Source organism: Leptodactylus fuscus, chromosome 8 (assembly GCF_031893055.1).
Source record: "Leptodactylus fuscus isolate aLepFus1 chromosome 8, aLepFus1.hap2, whole genome shotgun sequence".
NCBI classification, from domain to species: domain Eukaryota; kingdom Metazoa; phylum Chordata; class Amphibia; order Anura; family Leptodactylidae; genus Leptodactylus; species Leptodactylus fuscus.
This window is the reverse complement of record NC_134272.1, coordinates 19,644,237-19,665,696: the sequence shown is the minus strand read 5'-3', so window position 1 is coordinate 19,665,696 and position 21,460 is coordinate 19,644,237. Positions and strand designations below refer to the sequence as shown.

General features: G+C 44.4%; 1 protein-coding gene across 1 annotated transcript; it reads right to left on the bottom strand.

Moving 5' to 3' along the window:
• Positions 1–630: 630 nt before the first annotated feature.
• TLCD3B (TLC domain containing 3B) lies at positions 631–18,353 on the bottom strand. The gene is made up of 5 exons (XM_075285873.1): positions 17,835–18,353; positions 7,943–8,026; positions 3,831–4,035; positions 2,531–2,626; positions 631–2,369 (listed from the first exon to the last, which is right to left on the bottom strand). The coding sequence occupies exons 1-5, from the start codon at positions 17,957–17,959 to the stop codon at positions 2,043–2,045; spliced, it is 837 nt and encodes a 278-aa protein (XP_075141974.1). The 5' UTR covers positions 17,960–18,353; the 3' UTR covers positions 631–2,042.
• Positions 18,354–21,460: the final 3,107 nt, after the last annotated feature.

Sequence of the window (21,460 nt, the reverse complement as noted above, 5' to 3'; positions counted from 1 at the left end):
GGATCTAACAGCAGATTGGGATGTGACTGGAGTATAAGGCATAATGTAGAAAATTATAAATGCAGCTCTGGATGTGACTGGAGTATACAGTACATGTTTTAGGGCAGTCCAATGACTTTTAACGTAGCCTATTGCCAAACAACACTTGTCTATCTCCCAATGAGAGGTTCATATATGACCAGTAGAATTGTAACTGCAGCTCTGGATGTGATTGGAGCACAAGATAAAGACTGGTAGGCCGTAACTCACCCCCCAGGTCTCCCCGTTCTCCGACTTGACATAATTCTCTTCCTATCCGCAGGTTTTGTGCATTTGGAGTATGAAGATGGTCTCCGCCCACATCAAGCTCCGCCCAGTGCAAGGGCTCAGACCTAGTGTAGGCGCCGCTTATCCCTATTGAAGTCTTCATGACCAATAAATCAAAATTACTTCCTTTTAGTGTGTAACTACAAGGCAGCCTGTACAGATCGCCCTCTAGTGGTGTGGAGACTTTTACCATCGTGTTAAAGAGATCATTTCCATATTTTTTTCCCATGAAGCATTGCCACACACACTGCAAACTTAGGATCCCTGCAGCCTTCCATCATGCCTCCCATCCCCCCTCAGTCAATGAGGCACTCCCCGCAGGCGGTCTTTGGATTTGCGTTTAATCTCGGTAATACCTTTGTACACGTTTTATAAATTGCGTTACATTTACTAACATTTCGCTCGGCTGAAATATATTTACATTCATTAAAAAAATCATAATAATAATAAGTGGAATAAATAATAAATAAAAATAAATAAGGACGGAGGGCTCTGCGGGGGAGGGGAGAACGGAGACGTCTATGCGCGTCTACGCTGAGCTCGCTTATCAGAACCGCTCACAAACCCTGGAATAGCAGCAACTTATAAAAAATAGACATCATTTCGTTACTAGTTGTCGCCCCCTAGTGAACAACAGACACATTACAACTTACCTGAATCCCTAGCACCGCCTACATTATCATGAAGACCCTCCCCTGCTTAGACACGGCTACTATGAAGTAATTTAAAGGGAAGTGTTTCACTCCTTCACAGGTGGCAGCCATCTTTACGGTTTAAACACCGTGGCCATTTTGTGGACTGAACCATTATCACAGGGAGGGGAAATCTAAAAAAAAATGTAACATATAGGACACATTCCTATAAAAAATAAAATATGGAGAATTATCAGCGGTGAGATAAGTGAAAGGGGTTTAAAAGCGCAGAGGTCTGGGGATAGGGGGCGCTCAGGGGTCTACAGGTTCTGATCAAGGCAAACACAGCTGGCTGATTGGCTAATATCTCGCCATGCTTAACCCTTACATGTGCAGCTTGGAGCAATTTTTTTTTTTTTAATTTTTTTTTTTTTTTTTTTGCTTATATCATTGCAGCCATTCCCTAATTGTCCGGGCAGATAGACTTAACCCCTAACATGCTGCTGCCCAGTACGCTCCCATATCTACCGGGAGGGATGCAGAAAGCATGGACCCCTCACCCACATAGCTACAGGAGGAGGGGGGACGTTACTATATAGTTCGGCCAGTTTGTTGTGCGTTACTGGAGCATAACCCCCATCATGGGGTTTTCATAACACAGAGCTGTACCCCAACCCCCCCTAATGGACAATGTGAGTAGTACACTATGCATTTGCCGCCATCCTTTGCAACAAATGCCCTAATCATATATCCAGTGTGGGTCCCCTGCAGTGTCACCATGCTGTGGACTGCACAATAACACTGCCCCATGGTGGACACGGAGTATATTGCACGGTTGTGGGAAGGATGAGTGACAGTGACACCCAGTGGTCACTAAGAGCACTGCAGAGGATAAACCTGTAGTAGAATCCATTAATACTGTCACACTGTGGATGAGATCCATCAGAGAGAGGTCATGTCTTCCTACCGCCCCCTAGAGACCTCCTGTGACCCCCTACAGCAGTACAGGACACCGTGCCGCATATATGCATCCAGCAAGGCACAGTCTATTATGCCGCAGTGGTCACACTGAGTCTCAGGATTGGGGATGAGCGTCTATGAGGGTCACTGTGAACAGTCCTGTTCTTTGGCTGAGGGGCTGTCACTGACTGGATGTCCATTCCTGGGCCGCTGGCTCATCCTAGACTGCTGGAACAAAGTGTAAGCTCTTCGGCAGATTAGGTAAAACCAGTAGACCTGGGGAGCCATGAGGATGGCCGCACCAATGTTGTACTCCGGGGAGAGGTTGAAGGGGACTCTGTAGAGGGGCAGACCCACCCGCTGCCCGTACACCCAGTACATGTAGGGGAAGAGCAGCAAGCGACAGCAGAAAAAAGTCACTAGCATCATGACGCCATTGACCCGGTGCAGAAGGGTGTCCTGCTTCTTATACTGCAAGATGACGGAGAGAAAAGGGGAGGGGCAATAAAGTCACCATGAATAAATAATAAGAGATCGTATCTAATATCAACTAAGTATGAAGAGATGGCCAGAGGGAAAGGCTGACTACAACAGGATGCAGCAGCCCCCTCCACACCCAATACTGCACTCACCTGGATAAGGACTTTACCCAGGCAAACAAATGGGGTGCTGACCTCAGCCATCAGCATACACCCCAAAAAGAAGTCGCCCTTCCCTTCTCTCCACAGCTGTAACACAGAAATACTCCAGTTACATCAGGAATGCTATAGCAAATACAATATAGGGGGCAGTATTATAGTAGTTATATTCTTGTATATAGGAGCAGTATTATAGTAGTTATATTCTTGTACATAGGAGTAGTATTATAGCAGTTATATTCTTGTACATAGGAGCAGTATTATAATAGTTATATTCTTGTACATAGGCGCAGTATTATAGTAATTAAATTCTTGTCCATAGGGGGCAGTATTATAGTAGTTATATTCTTGTACATAGGAGGCAGTATTATAGTAGTTATATTCTTGTACATAGGAGCAGTATTATAGTAGTTATACTCTTGTACATAGGAGATAGTATTATTGTAGTTATATTTTTGTACATAGGAGGCAGTATTATAGTAGTTATATTCTTGTACATAGGAGAAGTATTATAGTAGTTATATTCGTATACATAGGAGGTAGTATTATAGTAGTTATATTCTTGTACATAGGGGGCAGTATTATAGTAGTTATATTCTTGTACATAGGAGCAGTATTATAGTAGTTATACTCTTGTACATAGGAGATAGTATTATTGTAGTTATATTTTTGTACATAGGAGCAGTATTATAGTAGTTATATTCTTGTATATAGGAACAGTATTATAGTAGTTATATTCTTGTACATAGGGGGCAGAATTATAGTAGTTATATTCTTGTACATAGGAGTAGTATTATAGTAGTTATATTCTTGTACATATGAGCATAATTATAGTAGTTATATTCTTGTACATAGGAGATAGTATTATTGTAGTTATATTTTTGTACATAGGAGCAGTATTATAGTAGTTATATTCTTGTATATAGGAACAGTATTATAGTAGTTATATTCTTGTACATAGGAGCAGTAGCATTGTAGTTATATTCTTGTACATAGGGGGCAGAATTATAGTAGTTATATTCTTGTACATAGGAGTAGTATTATAGTAGTTATATTCTTGTACATACATGCAGTATTATTAGTTATATCCTTGTACATAGGAGCAGTATTATAGTAGTTATATTCTTGTACATAGGGGGCAGTATTATAGTAGTTATATTCTTGTAGTTAGGAGCAGTATTATAGTAGTTATACTCTTGTACATATGGGGCAGGATTATAGTAGTTATATTCTTGTACATAGGAGGCAGTATTATAGTAGTTATATTCTTGTACATATGAGCAGTAATACTTACCACTGACACAGGGAAGCAGACGGCCACCATAAATACATGGTGCAGGACCATGAGGAATTCTTTATGCAGGTAGGCCTTGGTAAGCTGCCAGCCTCCTGGGTGACCCTTCAACTTGTGCTTGTGCCAGTAGCAGAGGTACATGGCGTAGATGTCATATATAAAGTATGGAACAGCAAATCGTGTGTAGGTAGCGGCCAACCAATGTCTGTCAATGAAAGAAGAGACTGTTAGTGAATTATTTTCAGCAGACCATCACCCTCCATATTGTCCTCCTTCCTTTAATACCACAAGCAGCAGCCTCCTCTACCCTTCACTCCTGGGCTCCCCCGCCCTCTATGAAGTGTACGGTGAGTACATGAGGTGACACCCAAATAACTGTGCCAATTAGACAGATGTCAGATGGGTTAATCCCCATCCTATAGTCTGATTTAATCTCCATCTGCCAGGACTGGCCGGCCTGGTGGGGGGTGCTGCTGGTTGGGGAGGGCGGTAATCTCTTTTAAACTTATTACTTCTTACAAATAACACAGATTACAGGCCGGGAGGGGTTAACCTTGAGCCGAGTGACCTCTGGTTGTATTATTAGGACAACCGCTCTTATGGCGAATTTCTGAAGAAAACATCTTCGCACTTGTTATGTAAAAAAAAAACCCTCCTGCCAATCCTTTCATGTGTTTTACTAGTAAAATCGATGGCAAATACATAGATGGAACGTCTCTATTTTTCCTAAACCTCAGCGCTGCGTTCAGGACCTGCCACCAGGTGGCTCCACATCCGATGTAATAGAGCGGTTGCAGCTTGTACTGTCGCAGTGTGGGGTGGGGGGGCTGACATTAGTCTATGATGTCAGGGGCCCATGGCATCGATCCTGTGTAACGGACAGTGACATCGTATAGCACCTTGTAGTACGTGTGGCTGAGCGATGAATGGACAGCGCTTTATTCTCATGAAGTGACTCACGGCGAGCTTTACTTCATTAGATAATTGTATGTTTGTACAGATCCACAACCGCGCGGAGGAATTACCTCAACTGAGATTATTGCTGCACAGTGAGAGCCGTGTGTGGGGAAGCCATGTAAAGGTGTAAAGTGAAGCTCCTTAAAGGGACCTGCACGCTAATAATAATACAGGAGTGTCGGGGGGAGTTCTCACTACCGTTACTAACGTCCATTGCTGTCTTCTGTCACAGGATGACAGCAACGGACATTAAACTGTCACAGAGAATAGTCGCAGACCGATTCTATGTCCGTTCCCATTGACACGAATGTAGACAACATGACAGAAGCCATCTTCAGTCATGTTTGTTTACCTTTGTCACAGAAGAAGAAAAAGATCTGAATGGACAAAAGAAGACAAGCATGATGGAAGATGGCTTCTGTCATGTTGTCTATATTAGTGTCAATGGGAACGGACACAGAATCAGACCTTTACATCCGAGGACGGGCGGATGTAAATGTCTCTGGAGGGTCTCACTAGATATATGGTTCATCTAGTAAGGACGATGGAGGACGAGGAGGTTCTGCAGTTTCTGCAATGGTTACGATTAGCAGGGTGGCAGCTAGAGGGCGCAATGTCCAGGGGGAGTGATTTAACACTGACGTCTAATGTGCAGTTAGTGATGATCCAGGGATGGGATGAAAACTGAATGTGACCCAATTATAAGATTTACTATAGAGCCCCATGGTCACCTGTACTGTATACAACATCTGTATAGTCTTAACCAATGTATGTATTGTGTCATCACTGTACTGTGACATCACTGTGTGTATTATCCTGTACTGTGACATCACTGTGTGTATTATCCCTGTACTGTGACATCACTGTGTGTATTATCTCTGTACTGTGACATCACTGTGTGTATTATCCCTGTACTGTGACATCACTGTGTGTATTATCCCTGTACTGTGACATCACTGTGTGTATTATCTCTGTACTGTGACATCACTGTGTGTATTATCTCTGTACTGTGACATCACTGTGTGTATTATCTCTGTACTGTGACATCACTGTGTGTATTATCCCTGTACTGTGACATCACTGTGTGTATTATCCCTGTAATGTGACATCACTGTGTGTATTATCCTGTATTGTGACGTCACTGTGTGTATTATCCCTGTACTGTGACATCACTGTGTGTATTATCCTGTACTGTGACATCACTGTGTGTATTATCCCTGTACTGTGACATCACTGTGTGTATTATCCCTGTAATGTGACATCACTGTGTGTATTATCCTGTACTGTGACATCACTGTGTGTATTATCCCTGTACTGTGACATCACTGTGTGTATTATCTCTGTACTATGACATCACTGTGTGTATTATCCCTGTAATGTGACATCACTGTGTGTATTATCCTGTACTGTGACATCACTGTGTGTATTATCCCTGTACTGTGACATCACTGTGTGTATTATCTCTGTACTATGACATCACTGTGTGTATTATCCCTGTACTGTGACATCACTGTGTGTATTATCCCTGTACTGTGACATCACTGTGTGTATTATCTCTGTACTGTGACATCACTGTGTATTATCCCTGTACTGTGACATCACTGTGTGTATTATCTCTGTACTGTGACATCGCTGTGTGTATTATCCCTGTACTGTGACATCACTGTGTGTATTATCCCTGTACTGTGACATCACTGTGTATTATCCCTGTACTGTGACATCACTGTGTGTATTATCTCTGTACTGTGACATCACTGTGTATTATCCCTGTACTGTGACATCACTGTGTGTATTATCTCTGTACTGTGACATCACTGTGTGTATTATCCTGTACTGTGACATCACTGTGTGTATTATCCCTGTACTGTGACATCACTGTGTGTATTATCCCTGTAATGTGACATCACTGTGTGTATTATCCTGTACTGTGACATCACTGTGTGTATTATCCCTGTACTGTGACATCACTGTGTGTATTATCTCTGTACTATGACATCACTGTGTGTATTATCTCTGTACTGTGACATCACTGTGTGTATTATCCCTGTACTGTGACATCACTGTGTGTATTATCTCTGTACTGTGACATCACTGTGTATTATCCCTGTACTGTGACATCACTGTGTGTATTATCTCTGTACTGTGACATCGCTGTGTGTATTATCCCTGTACTGTGACATCACTGTGTATTATCCCTGTACTGTGACATCACTGTGTGTATTATCTCTGTACTGTGACATCACTGTGTATTATCCCTGTACTGTGACATCACTGTGTGTATTATCTCTGTACTGTGACATCACTGTGTGTATTATCCTGTACTGTGACATCACTGTGTGTATTATCCTGTACTGTGACATCACTGTGTGTATTATCCCTGTACTGTGACATCACTGTGTGTATTATCTCTGTACTGTGACATCACTGTGTGTATTATCCCTGTACTGTGACATCACTGTGTGTATTATCCTGTACTGTGACATCACTGTGTGTATTATCCCTGTACTGTGACATCACTGTGTGTATTATCCCTGTACTGTGACATCACTGTGTGCCTTATACCAATACTATGACATCATTATGTACAGTCTGGTAACCTCCTTTTAAAATCAACATATGTGTGACTTAACCATAAGACTCTGGCCCCCCACCAGCCTGAAATGGCAACACAGCACCTTCCCTGCCCTCATTCAGATAGGTCCTGTATATATTCGCCATGGGGTCACCCCTCTATGGACACAAATAGTTGTGCCCTCCAGTTTGGATTTGTCATGGCGTCTATGGGTCCCTCATTGGACTGTTGGATTACCCATATTGCTGTTCTCCCCCCCATGTCTCTCTGCACAATGATCAGTCACAGGTTGTAGCGTCGTGCTGCGGGTGACTCAGCTCTGCTATAACTGTGATATTGTGATATAGCGGCTCAGGCGCCAGTGTCACACAATGAGACCGCGCTGCTGGCTCTGTGACACCATGGCTCTCCAGACACGGAGCTGTGACTTTCTGAGCGCACACCTCTCCTCCGCAGGGTACATCAGATTATATACATATTTAATGACTCCTTATGTTCCCTGCCTCCCGGGCAGCCTATGAGCGCCGCTGATCTCTGACAACCTGCCCCCCCCTCCCGTGTGTTCCCTGCTGGTGACACTTACCGGTCCTCAATGACATCTTTACAGGAGGAGGCCACAATATAACCGGCTGTGGATGCCAAGACCGCTTGTATGGAGGAGACCAGTCTGTAAGGGAGGCAAAGAAGAAGGCAGTGTAAAATCCTGCTTAGCTATAGGGGGTGCAAAGGTGGCGCCAAGGGGCCCAATGACCGCTCTGCCATATAAAAAGACACCAATGTGTACTGTATTATTCTACTGGCCATAGAGGGGTGGACTGAGCAGTGCTCAAGGGCCTGGCAACTGTGGCGGCTACTGGCCTACCTACCCCATACGGATGACAACAGAACATAGGTGTGGTGACATCACTAATCCTAGCCCGGAGCTGGAGACCTATCAGTCCACCCCCGTATACATACAGCATTCAACTGCAACATAATCCATATACAGCGTACTGTTTCAGAAAATGAAGTCTTCCTTCCAGAAAATTATTGCAATTAAATGTGTTTTGTGATACTCGGGTTTATTTCCCTTGTGTGTATTGGAACAAGACAAAAAACAAACCAGAAAAAAAAAAGCCAAAAATCATATAATTTCATGCAAAACTCCAAAAAAAGGGCCGACCAAATTTACTGGCACCCTAAACTTAATCAATAGCTTCCTATAACCATCAACGAGATTCTGACACCTCTCAACTGGAAATCTGGACACTGCTCCAGGCCTCTCATATTTGGCGGACGCTTTTTCTTCTCCCAACACCAATTTTAAGATCTCTTCACAGATGTTCATGGGATTTAGATCCAGCCCTGTGGTTGGCCGCCTCACAACTCTCCCTCACCTTTTCCATCCATTTCTGGGGGCTCTTTGAAGTATCTTGGGGTCATTGTTCTTCTGGAAGACCCATGACCTATGGAACAAACCCAGCTTTCTGACACTGGACCCTAAATTGCGAACCTTTGGTAATCTTCAGATTTCATGTCAAGGTTCGAAAACAACCCCAAAACATCTTTGAGCCTCCACCATATGTGACCGTCGGTCCTGCAGGACAGATTGAATTTAATTGGAACTTTATTGGGGCTGCTCATCCACCATCCGGACTATCCTACCTTACAACCTTTCATCAATTTTTCTCTTCTGTCCACGTCCAGGGAGATTAGCTACAGTGCCATAGGTTGAGTATGTCGCGCACTGTGTACAAAGGAACATCAAGATCTCTGGAGATGAACTTGTAACCTTGAGATTGTTGATAATTTTCCACAATTTGGTTCTCGAGTCCTCAGACAGTTCTCTTCTCCATGCTTAGTGTGGCACACACAGACACACAATGCAAAGATTGAGTCAACTTCTCTCCTTTCTATCTGGTTTCAGGTGTGATTTTCATATTGCCCACACCTGTTACTAGCATCACATACTAGAAACAAGGTTATTTTGTCAACAATTTTGTCTAGGCTATATTTGGTGTTTTGTGTGACATGATGTCCAATTTGCGTTTTCTTCTCTGTTTTTCTGTTGTTCCAATACACACAAAAGAAATAAACCAGAGTATGATAAAACGTGTGATTGCAACCATTTTCTGGGAGAAATACTTCTTTTTGTGTAAAAAAAATTTAGGGGTGTCAACACTTACAGCTGTAACTGTATATAAAAAAGATGTCACTGAACAGGAGATACAACACACAGCACAAACTGCACACGAGGACCAACCATGACATAAATCGGTGCGAAGGTATGTGACACTGAGAGCAGAGCGCCATCTATCAGTGGTAGTGCTCAGTATACAAAAATGTGGAAGGAGGAGGGTTGACTCCCATCAGCAACAACATCAATATCATTCTTGCATATAAATAATGAAATTATCATCATATCCCAGCATAGACCTATAGTCACATAATAACATTCTACCTTCCCACAGCCACCATTAGGGGGAGCTCATTACTAACTATTGAGGCCTATGTATAAATATCTGTAGTGAGCTCCCTCTAGTGGTGATTGTGGGAAGTCGGATAGTTACTATGTGACTGTATAAGTTGGAGATTTGGAGCTCTGTGTCAGAAAATGAGCAAAAAATGAGTTGGGAGCGAAAATCAACTTATCTGCGTTGAATGCTAATGATGATGATGATGAATGCTTCAGTGTCAAACAGCTGCTACATATGCCACACATATATGCCCAGCTTGCCTAGGAGTCTAGTGGACTGCCTGGGGGTGCTCAGTGAATCTGATGGGCCACGACAAGGTGCATCCTATACATGGAGGGGTCCAGGGAATACATGGAGTGAGGGGTGCTAGGGGTATAGCACCTGTGCTCTGAACTGCAGATCCCGGACGCCTGTATGTCGTAATGCTGCTGCCGCGCCATTTATCTTCCAGTTACAGCAGTAAAGATGAAAAGGTAAAAGCTCCGAACATTAACACCGCAATAAACCTGATTGATAGTGCGAGCTGAAGTCATCACTGATCCTCACATTACCCAGAATACACCACTCTAAGGAGCGCACCGCAGAGCCGAGAGACACAGCAGACACAAGAGTATACAGTGATAGGGAGCATGCCAGTATAACCTGTGTATAATTATATATGTACACCGGTATAAGTTATACATCTTCTTGTATATAGTGATATGGACCATGCTGGTATAACCTGGGGATCTCCTGTATATAATATATATGTACACTGGTATACGTTATACATCTTCTTGTATATAGTGATATGGACCATGCTGGTATCACCTGGGGATCTCCTGTATATAATTATATATGTACAGTCGGTATACAGTGTATTATCTTGCTGGTCTCACCATGTGTATACTCTGCTGTATTGCATTGTGGGAGGTGTAATATTTGCAGGCAGTAACATATAACCAGTACTATTGTACTTCTCATTGACTCCACATACATGACTATGTCCCTACGTTGAGGGTTGTAGTGCTTCGATCCTTCCCTTGGCTGATGTTACTCTGAAATGTAATGTCTGCACTTCTAGCGTTTGCCACAAAGGTCATTAGCCATGTATTACATGTTCCCGCTTCCCACAATATCTGACCGAGCTAAATATAACGCCAGGAAACTGTCAGCAGTCAGCAAAAGTGGCCATCTTGTGAAGAGGCATGAGGCACAGGAAACCTCCAGACTGAAGATCCATCTATAGAGAGCAGGATCTGTATAGTGGCTGAGATACGTCACCTCCAGGGCAGTGCGGCTGAGCTGTTTATCTAATCCTCTAATGTGTGACACAGTCTGCTGAGCTGTGTATCTAATCCTATCATGTGTGATACTGTCTGCTGAGCAGTGTATCTAATCCTATCATGTGTGATACTGTCTGCTGAGCTGTGTATCTAATCCTATCATGTGTGATACTGTCTGCTGAGCTGTGTATCTAATCCTATCATGTGTGATACTGTCTGCTGAGCTGTGTATCTAATCCTGTCATGTGTGATACTGTCTGCTGAGCTGTGTATCTAATCCTATCATGTGTGATACTGTCTGCTGAGCTGTGTATCTAATCCTACCATGTGTGATACTGTCTGCTGAGCGGTGTATCTAATCCTCTCATGTGTGATACTGTCTGCTGAGCTGTGTATCTAATCCTATAATGTGTGATACTGTCTGCTGAGCTGTGTATCTAATCCTCTCATGTGTGATACTGTCTGCTGAGCTGTCTATCTAATCCTACCATGTGTGATACTGTCTGCTGAGCTGTGTATCTAATCCTATCATGTGTAATACTGTCTGCTGAGCTGTGTATCTAATCTTATCATGTGTAATACTGTCTGCTGAGCTGTGTATCTAATCCTATCATGTGTGATACTATCTGGACTGTGTATCTAAACCTCTAATGTGTGGCATTGTCTGCTGTGTTGTGTATCTAAGCCTCTCAGCTGTGATACCGCCCTATCACCCTCAGATTTATTTGGCTGCTGTTAATAATCGTCAGGTTCGCACCTTCCTAATGAATTCCTCGTCATATCGTCTTACGTGAGTCATTCCTCCTGGGACACAGCGAGGGGCGCTCACATCCTCCCATGTATTTTCCACTTCTTTTAACTAAAGCATAATAAAGGGATTTTCCATTTTCCATTCCACCCCCCCCCCCTGGCTAAAATGATACGGCTAAAGGTATGGGGACCCCAATGTACTTGTGTCGCACCCACAGACTCTGATGGATGACCCTTTATTAATACCATGGTCTGGGCAATTACCAGGGTGGGGCTTCATGACTTGGACAAGGGGAAGATTAGGATGGAGAATCACATAGGGCACTACCTCACAACACAGATAGGGGGCATAAATAACAACGTAACGAACATCATACTATTATTGCGTTTTTACAACGAATTGACACAAAAGTGCAGGACCTGTTACTGTGGATGGAGCTGTGGTCACATGACTACATGTGTGCAGACCCAGTACCTGTAGACATACCTGTGGTCACATGACTATATCTATACCTTCCAACCGTCCTGGATTCAGCGGGACAGTCCCGTATTCTGGGTCCTGTCCTGCGGGAGGCATGTTCCAGATTCAACTCATCTGAATACAGTGGTAAAGCAGGAGCAGCAGCCCCCGCCTCACCACTGTGCCCCTGTGTGCTCCGGGAGCTGTAGGCGCCATGTGATGACGTCATTCACATTGTGCCTGCATTTACCTGAACTCCGGAACAAGAGACTGTAGACTGCACAGCAGGGGAGTGAGGAGCGGGGAGTATCAGTGATTTTTATGCTAAAATTTGGCAGTTGCAGAGGGACATTAAACTATGGGGGCAGATAAAGGAGGACATTAAACTGGGGGCAACTAGAGAGGGACATTAAACTGGGGCAGCTGGAAGTGGACTTTAATGTACCCCTGTAATCACCCCCAGTTTAACGTCCCCCTCCAGCTTCCCCCAGGCTAATGTTCCCCACCAGCTAACCCCACAGTTAAATGTCCCTCTTCAGCTGCCCCAGTTTAATGCCCCCCTCTATTTGCCCCCTCTGGGGCTGGAAGGGAGTCATTAAATTATGGAGCAGCTGGAGGGGGACATTAAACTAGGGCAACTGGAGGCGGGCATTAAACTGTGGGTGCACCAGGAGAGAGACTATACTGTGGGGTCAATCTGAGGAGAACATTATAATGTTGGGGCATATAATATTAGGGTAACTGTAGGACCATTATACTGTGTGGGGAGTACCAAGAGAAACAGTTGGGAATAGGGGCAGTCAAATTTGCTGCAGCTTACCTAGCGCGCCACACATTTTGTCCCTTTTTCTGTCCTTTGATAGTTGGGAGGTATGGTATATCTGTAGAGGGCATGCTACTGTAGATGAACCTATAGTCATATGACTGCAGCTGTGCAGACGCTGCGACTGTAGACATACCTATGGTCACATGACTACATCTGTGCTGGATCTGAAGTCACATGACTACATCAGTTTTGGACCTGTTACTGTAGACAGACCTATGATCACATGACTATATTTGTACAGGCCCTGTTACTGTAGACGGACCTATGGTCACATGACTACAACTGTGCAGGACCTCATACTGTAAAAGGAACTGTGGTCACATGGTAGATCCTAGAGTGTCTGGGCTCAAAGTTACCTTAAGTACCACTAGCTCTGTCCACGCCCACTTCTCTGTTAGGCTACACCCCCTGTGTCCATGTCATAGCAGGTGGGTCAGGGTTGCATTTAGGAGAAGCATATTAACTTATTGACCTGCGACCATGCTGCAACAACAAATGTCACGGTGGAGGGTACCAGGCTCCTAACATGCCAGAGCCAAGGCAGTGCCATCTACTGGTTGAATACCATGTCAAAAACTACTAGCAGCCTACATATTCCAGCATCAACTGTGGTCACATGACTATATTTCAGCAGAACCTGTAAGAAGGACCTTTGTTCACATGATCATATGTGTGCAGGTCCTCACAACACAGAAGGAGAGTGTGAGCCGCTTGTTAAGGGTTGTGACTAAATTGTATAGGGTCCTTGGAGAGTCTAGCCCCCTACAAGTGATCCTCGTAGTCCATGTCCACCACCCAAACAATTCTAAGTCTAAACCTAGCCCTATCACGCGCCCCCCCCCCATATATCAGTGTCACGTGACCTCATCTCGTGAAATAAACTTCCTGTGATCCCTTACACTCCAGGCATTACTTCTGCATACCCCCAACTTTAAAAGTACAGAAAGAGGGACAAAATATGCGATACATTTAACCCCGCCCACTTCTAAATTGACCCCGCCCATTCTTATCCATTTATCTGTGCTCTCCACACAATAACCTTAATATTACATGCCCCCACATTATAATGTTCTCCTCAAATTGATCCCACAGTATAACGTCTTTTTCCTGGTGCACCAACAGTTTAATGTCCCCCTAAAGCTGCCAAACTGGGAACAACTAGAGGGGGACATTAAACTGGGGTAGCTGGAGAAGTACATTAAACTGTGGAGTTAGCTGGTGGGGGACATTAAACTGGGGCAACTGGAGGGGGACATTAAACTGTGGAGGCAGCTGGAGGAGGACATTAAACTGGTGGTAACTAGAGGGGGACATTACTGTCCCTCACCAGCTGCCCCCAGTTTAATGTCCTGCTCAGTTTAATGTCCCCCTCTAGTTGTCCCCAGTTTAATGTCCTCCTCCAGTTGTTCCCATTTTAATGTTCTCCAGCTACCCCTCGGGTTTAATGACCCCTCCAGTTGCCCTCAATTTAATGTCTCCCTCATATGCCACCCCAGTTTAGTGTCCCCCCCCCTTCATCTACCCCCATAGTTTAATGTCCCTCTTCATCTGCTGAAGCTTAACATAAAAAACACTGATACATCTCCTCAATTCCCTGCTGCACAGTTGGCATTCTTTTGTCCCGGAGTTCAGGGAGTTGCAGGCGCGACGTGAATGATGTCATCATATCGCGCCTACATCTCCCAGAGCACACAGGGGCACAGTGGTAAGGCGGGGGCTGTCTGCTCCTGTTTAACCGCTGTATTCAGATGAGTTGAATCACATTGCGTTTACAGTTCCTGAAGCCGGATCACACAGGAGCACATTGGTGAAGCTGCAACTGTCTGCTCCTGCTTTACTCATCTGCGTCCTCTTCAGATGCAGATGAGTTGAGTCCGGGACATACCTCCCACTGACTGAGACCGCGGGACACGACCCAGAATACGGGACTGTCTCACAGAATCCAGGACGGTTGACAGGTATGCTTCTGTGGTCTGAGATCCTTCCTTCTTCAGCCATTTTGTTGTAGATTTTCTGCTGTGCCTTGGATTATTCTCCTATCACATGACCCAGTTTTGGTTCTCACTACATATGCTGCTGTACTTTATGGCCAAACATCTCTACTACAGTCTTGTCTGTCTATAAAGTACATTGTTTCGGAAGTCTTGTGGTTTGTGCAGATGCTTTGCTAACTTAAGCCATGCCGTTCTTTTTAGACAGAAGAGTCTTTCTCCTGACAACCTGTCCATGCAAGCAATCTTTGTCCTGACAACTTTTATATACCAGCCATACCTGCTCAGTCTTTCTAATCCATCATGGACTTGGACATGTAACATGCTAACTGAAGCCTGTAGAGTTTGAGACGTGGCTCTTGGTATTTTGCGGTTTTTCTGAGCCTTGTAAGGTTCAAGTGAATTTACCACGATGTCCGCTCCTGGGGAGGTTGTCAGCTGTCCTGAATGTTTTTTACTTGTGAATAAACTTTCTCACTACAGAATGATGGACTTCAGATTGTTTGGAAATGGCCTTATAATAATTCCCAGATTGATGGTCAGTAGCTATTCCTTCTCTAAGTTCATTGCTGATGTCTTTCCTCCTTTGCATTGTGTTATCGCACACCTCAATGCTCCAGACCAGCAAACTGCCAAAACTTACGCTTTTATTTATTCAATTGATGAGCAACACCCGACTACTACTTACCCTCTTAAGTCTTATAGTGGCAGTGAGGATGGACCTCACACTGCTTCTCATTTTGACCTAATTCATTTTTTAATAAATAATGACCTGGTGGGACCTTCTGGGTGTTGTTGTTCTTCTGAGGTCAAATTTATCTCATTTTAAGACCTAAGTACCAGTTGTTACGTTCTGAAATGTAAACCAGACAACTCAAACAGTGTGGACGCTGGCTCTGTCACAACTGTACTTGTGATTGGAGCGCAGTATGCTTGGGGATGTGGCCTGTATATATGTTGTCCCTCACAACCAGCAGTCTGTATGGTGGGATCCTGCAATATCAGGCTAGCTGGAACCTAAGTAGGTGAGTGACCTCTGGAGACCTGAGACTGGACTCAGAAATGTGTCCATTAACCCAATCACTACCGAAGACCAGAGGGATGTTCCCATTAACCTCTCCCAGCAGCCCAACCATTCTGAACTGATTTTATAGTTGGCAGGGTGGGGAGCTATTTGTTTTTTTATTTACCTAGAGAACCAAAATGCCTATGACATCACTGAGCACTGACACAATGACCTCATGTTGAGAGAAGATGCCTGATGATCTCACCACTACCACCAATAGACTCTGTCCCCTTCTTAATGGATCTGGGACAGCCGACAGCAATACACTCCACTCCTCAGCGCTGCCTACTGTCTCACTGACCTGGATTACTGGCAGCACATACCATTTATATGTAATATATATCTCATACACACCCCATAGGTGACATAGAGAACAACAAACACACTATAGCTATATAATATCTAGTATGTTACATATACAGATAGATGTGGCGGAGTTGAATGACATCACTGCATTCATATACAATAAATGCAGATACAGATAATGTAGTAGATGTCACCTGCAGTCCTATGTAACACCACAGATTACACAGTGATATCTCTCTGAGTACAGGTAATGTAGTAGATGTCACCTGCAGTCCTATGTAACACCACAGATAACACAGTGATAACTCTCTGAGTACAGATAATGTAGTAGATGTCACCTGCAGTCCTATGTAACACCACAGATAACACAGTGATATCTCTCTGAGTACAGGTAATGTAGTAGATGTCACCGGCAGTCCTATGTAACACCACAGATAACACAGTGATAACTCTCTGAGTACAGATAATGTAGTAGATGTCACCTGCAGTCCTATGTAACACCACAGATAACACAGTGATAACTCTCTATATACAGATAATGTAGTAGATGTCACCTGCAGTCCTATGTAACACCACAGATAACACAGTGATAACTCTCTATATACAGATAATGTAGTAGATGTCACCTGCAGTCCTATGTAACACCACAGATAACACAGTGATAACTCTCTGAGTACAGATAATGTAGTAGATGTCACCTGCAGTCCTATGTAACACCACAGATAACACAGTGATAACTCTCTGAGTACAGATAATGTAGTAGATGTCACCTGCAGTCCTATGTAACACCACAGATAACACAGTGATAACTCTCTGAGTACAGATAATGTAGTAGATGTCACCTGCAGTCCTATGTAACACCACAGATAACACAGTGATAACTCTCTGAGTACAGATAATGTAGTAGATGTCACCTGCAGTCCTATGTAACACCACAGACAATGACATCACCATGAGGTAAATTACATTTTATTGGTACTTTTTACCAACTCAGCACTGCTACATCTGCATAGAACTGTACACAATGTAACACAACCCATCAGCATCACCCACATCTAGTAACACGTATACATGTAGTGGCAGTCATCCATACCATGCTCGGGGCACCTCTCATTGCAGGGTATATAGGTGTGTTCCCCGTATACCCCCATGCTGGGTTCTGCCATGTTTGTTTACACTCTATATTTCTCTCTCTCCATATATATATATATATACACACACACACACACACACATACATATATATCCAGCCTGGGCAGCAGCGCCTGCAGCAGACAGCTTAGCCCTTGCGCCCGACAGCAGGCTGGTGCTGCATCAGTGCCCTCCAGCCCCCCTGCCTCCCCTCTCCCCCGGTACCTGGCTGACACTATGACGGTGTTGGATTCCTCCCCACGAAAAAGCCTCAGCCTCCGCAGTCCGGCCTTAGAGAGGAGGAAGAGACCCGGGAAGAAGAGGCTGCCAGCGGCCAGGACATGTACCATTGCGGCAGTGGAGAGGATGGAGACGAGAGACAGGGATGGGGGGGTGGGGGTGGGGGAGGGGGAGACAGAGAGACACAGCACAGGGGGGGACACTCTTCACACACACACGCGGGAGAGGGGGGCACACAGACAGACAGACAAAAGGGGGCAGAGTCCTAGGAAAAGACAAAGAGACAATGGGGAGAGGGGGAGAGGCAGGGAGGGGGGCATGGAGTGGCAGGGGAGGGGGAGATGGATGAGTGTGGTACCCTGCTGATCAGGGATGAGGGATGGATGCTGCTCTCTCTCCAGCCAGCACATAGACAGTCACAGAGGTTGTCAGTGACACAGGGACAGGGGAGGCATGGCACCGCCAGGAGGAGGGATTTAAAGGCACAGCATGGATTTGGTGTTTGGAGCACGCTGCCCAGGGCTGTGATAATCCCGCTTCAGATGTCTTCAGTGTAATCCTCATTATAAAGTACTACACCTCCCCTCCTGACAGCTGCCGGATGCACCCCCAAATATCACACCATGTCAGACACACTGATGGCCTCATATAATAGTAATCCATTGTAATGCAGAATGTACCATTATGAGAGGTCACCAGGGGGGAGCACAGGCAGCACTGGTCTGAAGAGCTTACAATCACTACTAATCTTATCCTGTAATTCTGTAGCTCCAGTCACTGAGAATTTGTGGGGAGATCCTTATATTGTGTGAATGGACCCGACATGAATGAAGGAGGAAGGAAGCAGAGAACGAATCACTGCATAGCTAGGAGGGCTTACCCGTCAGGACTCCAGGAAAGCTGGAACACAACCTATGTGGGAGTTGAAATGGACCAGACAGCAAACAATATCTTCTATACTGATCCCGTATTATACTCCAGAGCTGCACTCACTATTTTACATTACTTATCCTGTACTGATCCTGAGTTACATCCTGTATTATACTCCAGAGCTGCGCTCACTATTCTGCTGGTACAGTCACTGTGTACATACATTACATTACTTATGCTGTACTGATCCTGAGTTACATCCTGTATTATACTCCAGAGCTGCACTCACTATTCTGCTGGTACAGTCACTGTGTACATACATTACTTATCCTGTACTGATCCTGAGTTACATCCTGTATTATACTCCAGAGCTGCGCTCAGTATTCTGCTGGTACAGTCACTGTGTACATACACTACATTACTTATCCTGTACTGATCCTGAGTTACATCCTGTATTATACTCCAGAGCTGCGCTCACTATTCTGCTGGTACAGTCACTGTGTACATACATTACATTACTTATTCTGTATTATACTCCAGAGCTGCGCTCACTATTCTGCTGGTACAGTCACTGTGTACATACATTACATTACTTATCCTGTACTGATCCTGAGTTACATCCTGTATTATACTCCAGAGCTGCGCTCAGTATTCTGCTGGTACAGTCACTGTGTACATACATTACATTACTTATCCTGTATTATACTCCAGAGCTGCGCTCACTATTCTGCTGGTACAGTCACTGTGTACATACATTACATTACATATCCTGTACTGATCCTGAGTTACATCCTGTATTATACTCCAGAGCTGCGCTCACTATTCTGCTGGTACAGTCACTGTGTACATACATTACATTACTTATCCTGTACTGATCCTGAGTTACATCCTGTATTATACTCCAGAGCTGTGCTCACTATTCTGCTGGTACAGTCACTGTGTACATACATTACATTACTTATCCTGTATTATACTCCAGAGCTGCACTCACTATTCTGCTGGTACAGTCACTGTGTACATACATTACTTATCCTGTATTATACTCCAGAGCTGCGCTCACTATTCTGCTGGTACAGTCACTGTGTACATACATTACATTACTTATCCTGTATTATACTCCAGAGCTGCACTCACTATTCTGCTGGTGCAGTCACTGTGTACATACATTACATTACTTATCCTGTACTGATCCTGAGTTACATCCTGTATTATACTCCAGAGCTGCGCTCACTATTCTGCTGGTACAGTCACTGTGTACATACATTACATTACTTATCCTGTACTGATCCTGAGTTACATCCTGTATTATACTCCAGAGCTGCGCTCACTATTCTGCTGGTACAGTCACTGTGTACATACATTACATTACTTATCCTGTATTATACCCCAGAGCTGCGCTCACTATTCTGCTGATACAGTCACTGTGTACATACATTACATTACTTATCCTGTACTGATCCTGAGTTACATCCTGTATTATACTCCAGAGCTGCGCTCACTATTCTGCTGGTACAGTCACTGTGTACGTACATTACATTACTTATCCTGTATTATACCCCAGAGCTGCGCTCACTATTCTGCTGGTACAGTCACTGTGTACATACATTACATTACTGATCCTGAGTTACATCCTGTATTATACTTCATAACTGAGCTCAGTATTCTGCTCTTTGCAGTCATGTGATGTGTCTGGAGGACCTCAGCTTTTGCTTCTTATCTCTCGGTACTATTGGACTTTTTTCAGATTCCAGGACTCTTCTGCCTTTCCATCCAGTCCCCGGCCTCCCCCAGACCCCTGTATGCTGCGGCCCCCTCCTCCATCCCTCTCTGCTCGTCCTGAGAACCTTTCGTATTAATTGATTTTCCTATATTACGAGGCGCAGACATTGATCCCGTAACTTCTGCTGATATCAGGCTCGCCGGCCGTTGTGCACTTCTCCGGATTTTGCTTGCTTTGCTGTAATCCTGTGGATACCAATACAGCTCTTGTGCGCACACAGCGCTGCTGCGGGATAATGGCCTTGTGTGGACTCCTGCTTTACTGGCAGCTTGCAGAATAAGCCCCTTTACGTAATTCTCCTCTCCCCCTCACTGATACCTTCTACATGTGGACTCATCACACTAATCTCCTGACAGATGGCTCACACATCTGCTGTGGCGCTGTACACTGTAACACACCATATTACCACTACAGAGGTTACTAACTCACCTAGTTGGGAAATTCTAGTTAATAAATGGCCATCTTCTTAAATTGGCCACAGTAGAGAGTGGTTACAAGAGCGCCTCCCTCTGGAGGAGCCAACATCCACCTAACACATTCCCCTTATCGTAGGCACAATGTAATACTTCATCTCACCTGCGGAGGTGCTGCAGAATATTGAACACTTCCTGTCTGATTCCTCCACAGATCACTGAGGGGTCCTGACAGCGGGGTAGGGATTGTCACAATATGAGATTTCCTTTAAACCTGCCAAAACACATAAGAAAACACACACAAGTGGGTCAGTTACGTTTAGTGCACTCTTGGCAGCCATTTTGTGAACAATCATTATTGCTCTGCATCCGTTTTTTGTCTTCAATTGGAGGAGACAACGTAAGACTGGGGCGGCAGGGGACGAAGGGGTTAATACGCAGGCACTGAGGTTTTATGCAAAGTGTCGTTTGCATAGTGAAGCTTTGATTTGCAAAATGGAAAGGAAGATGCAGAGTGAGGGGTCGGGTGGCGTCCTGGGGCAGGGAAT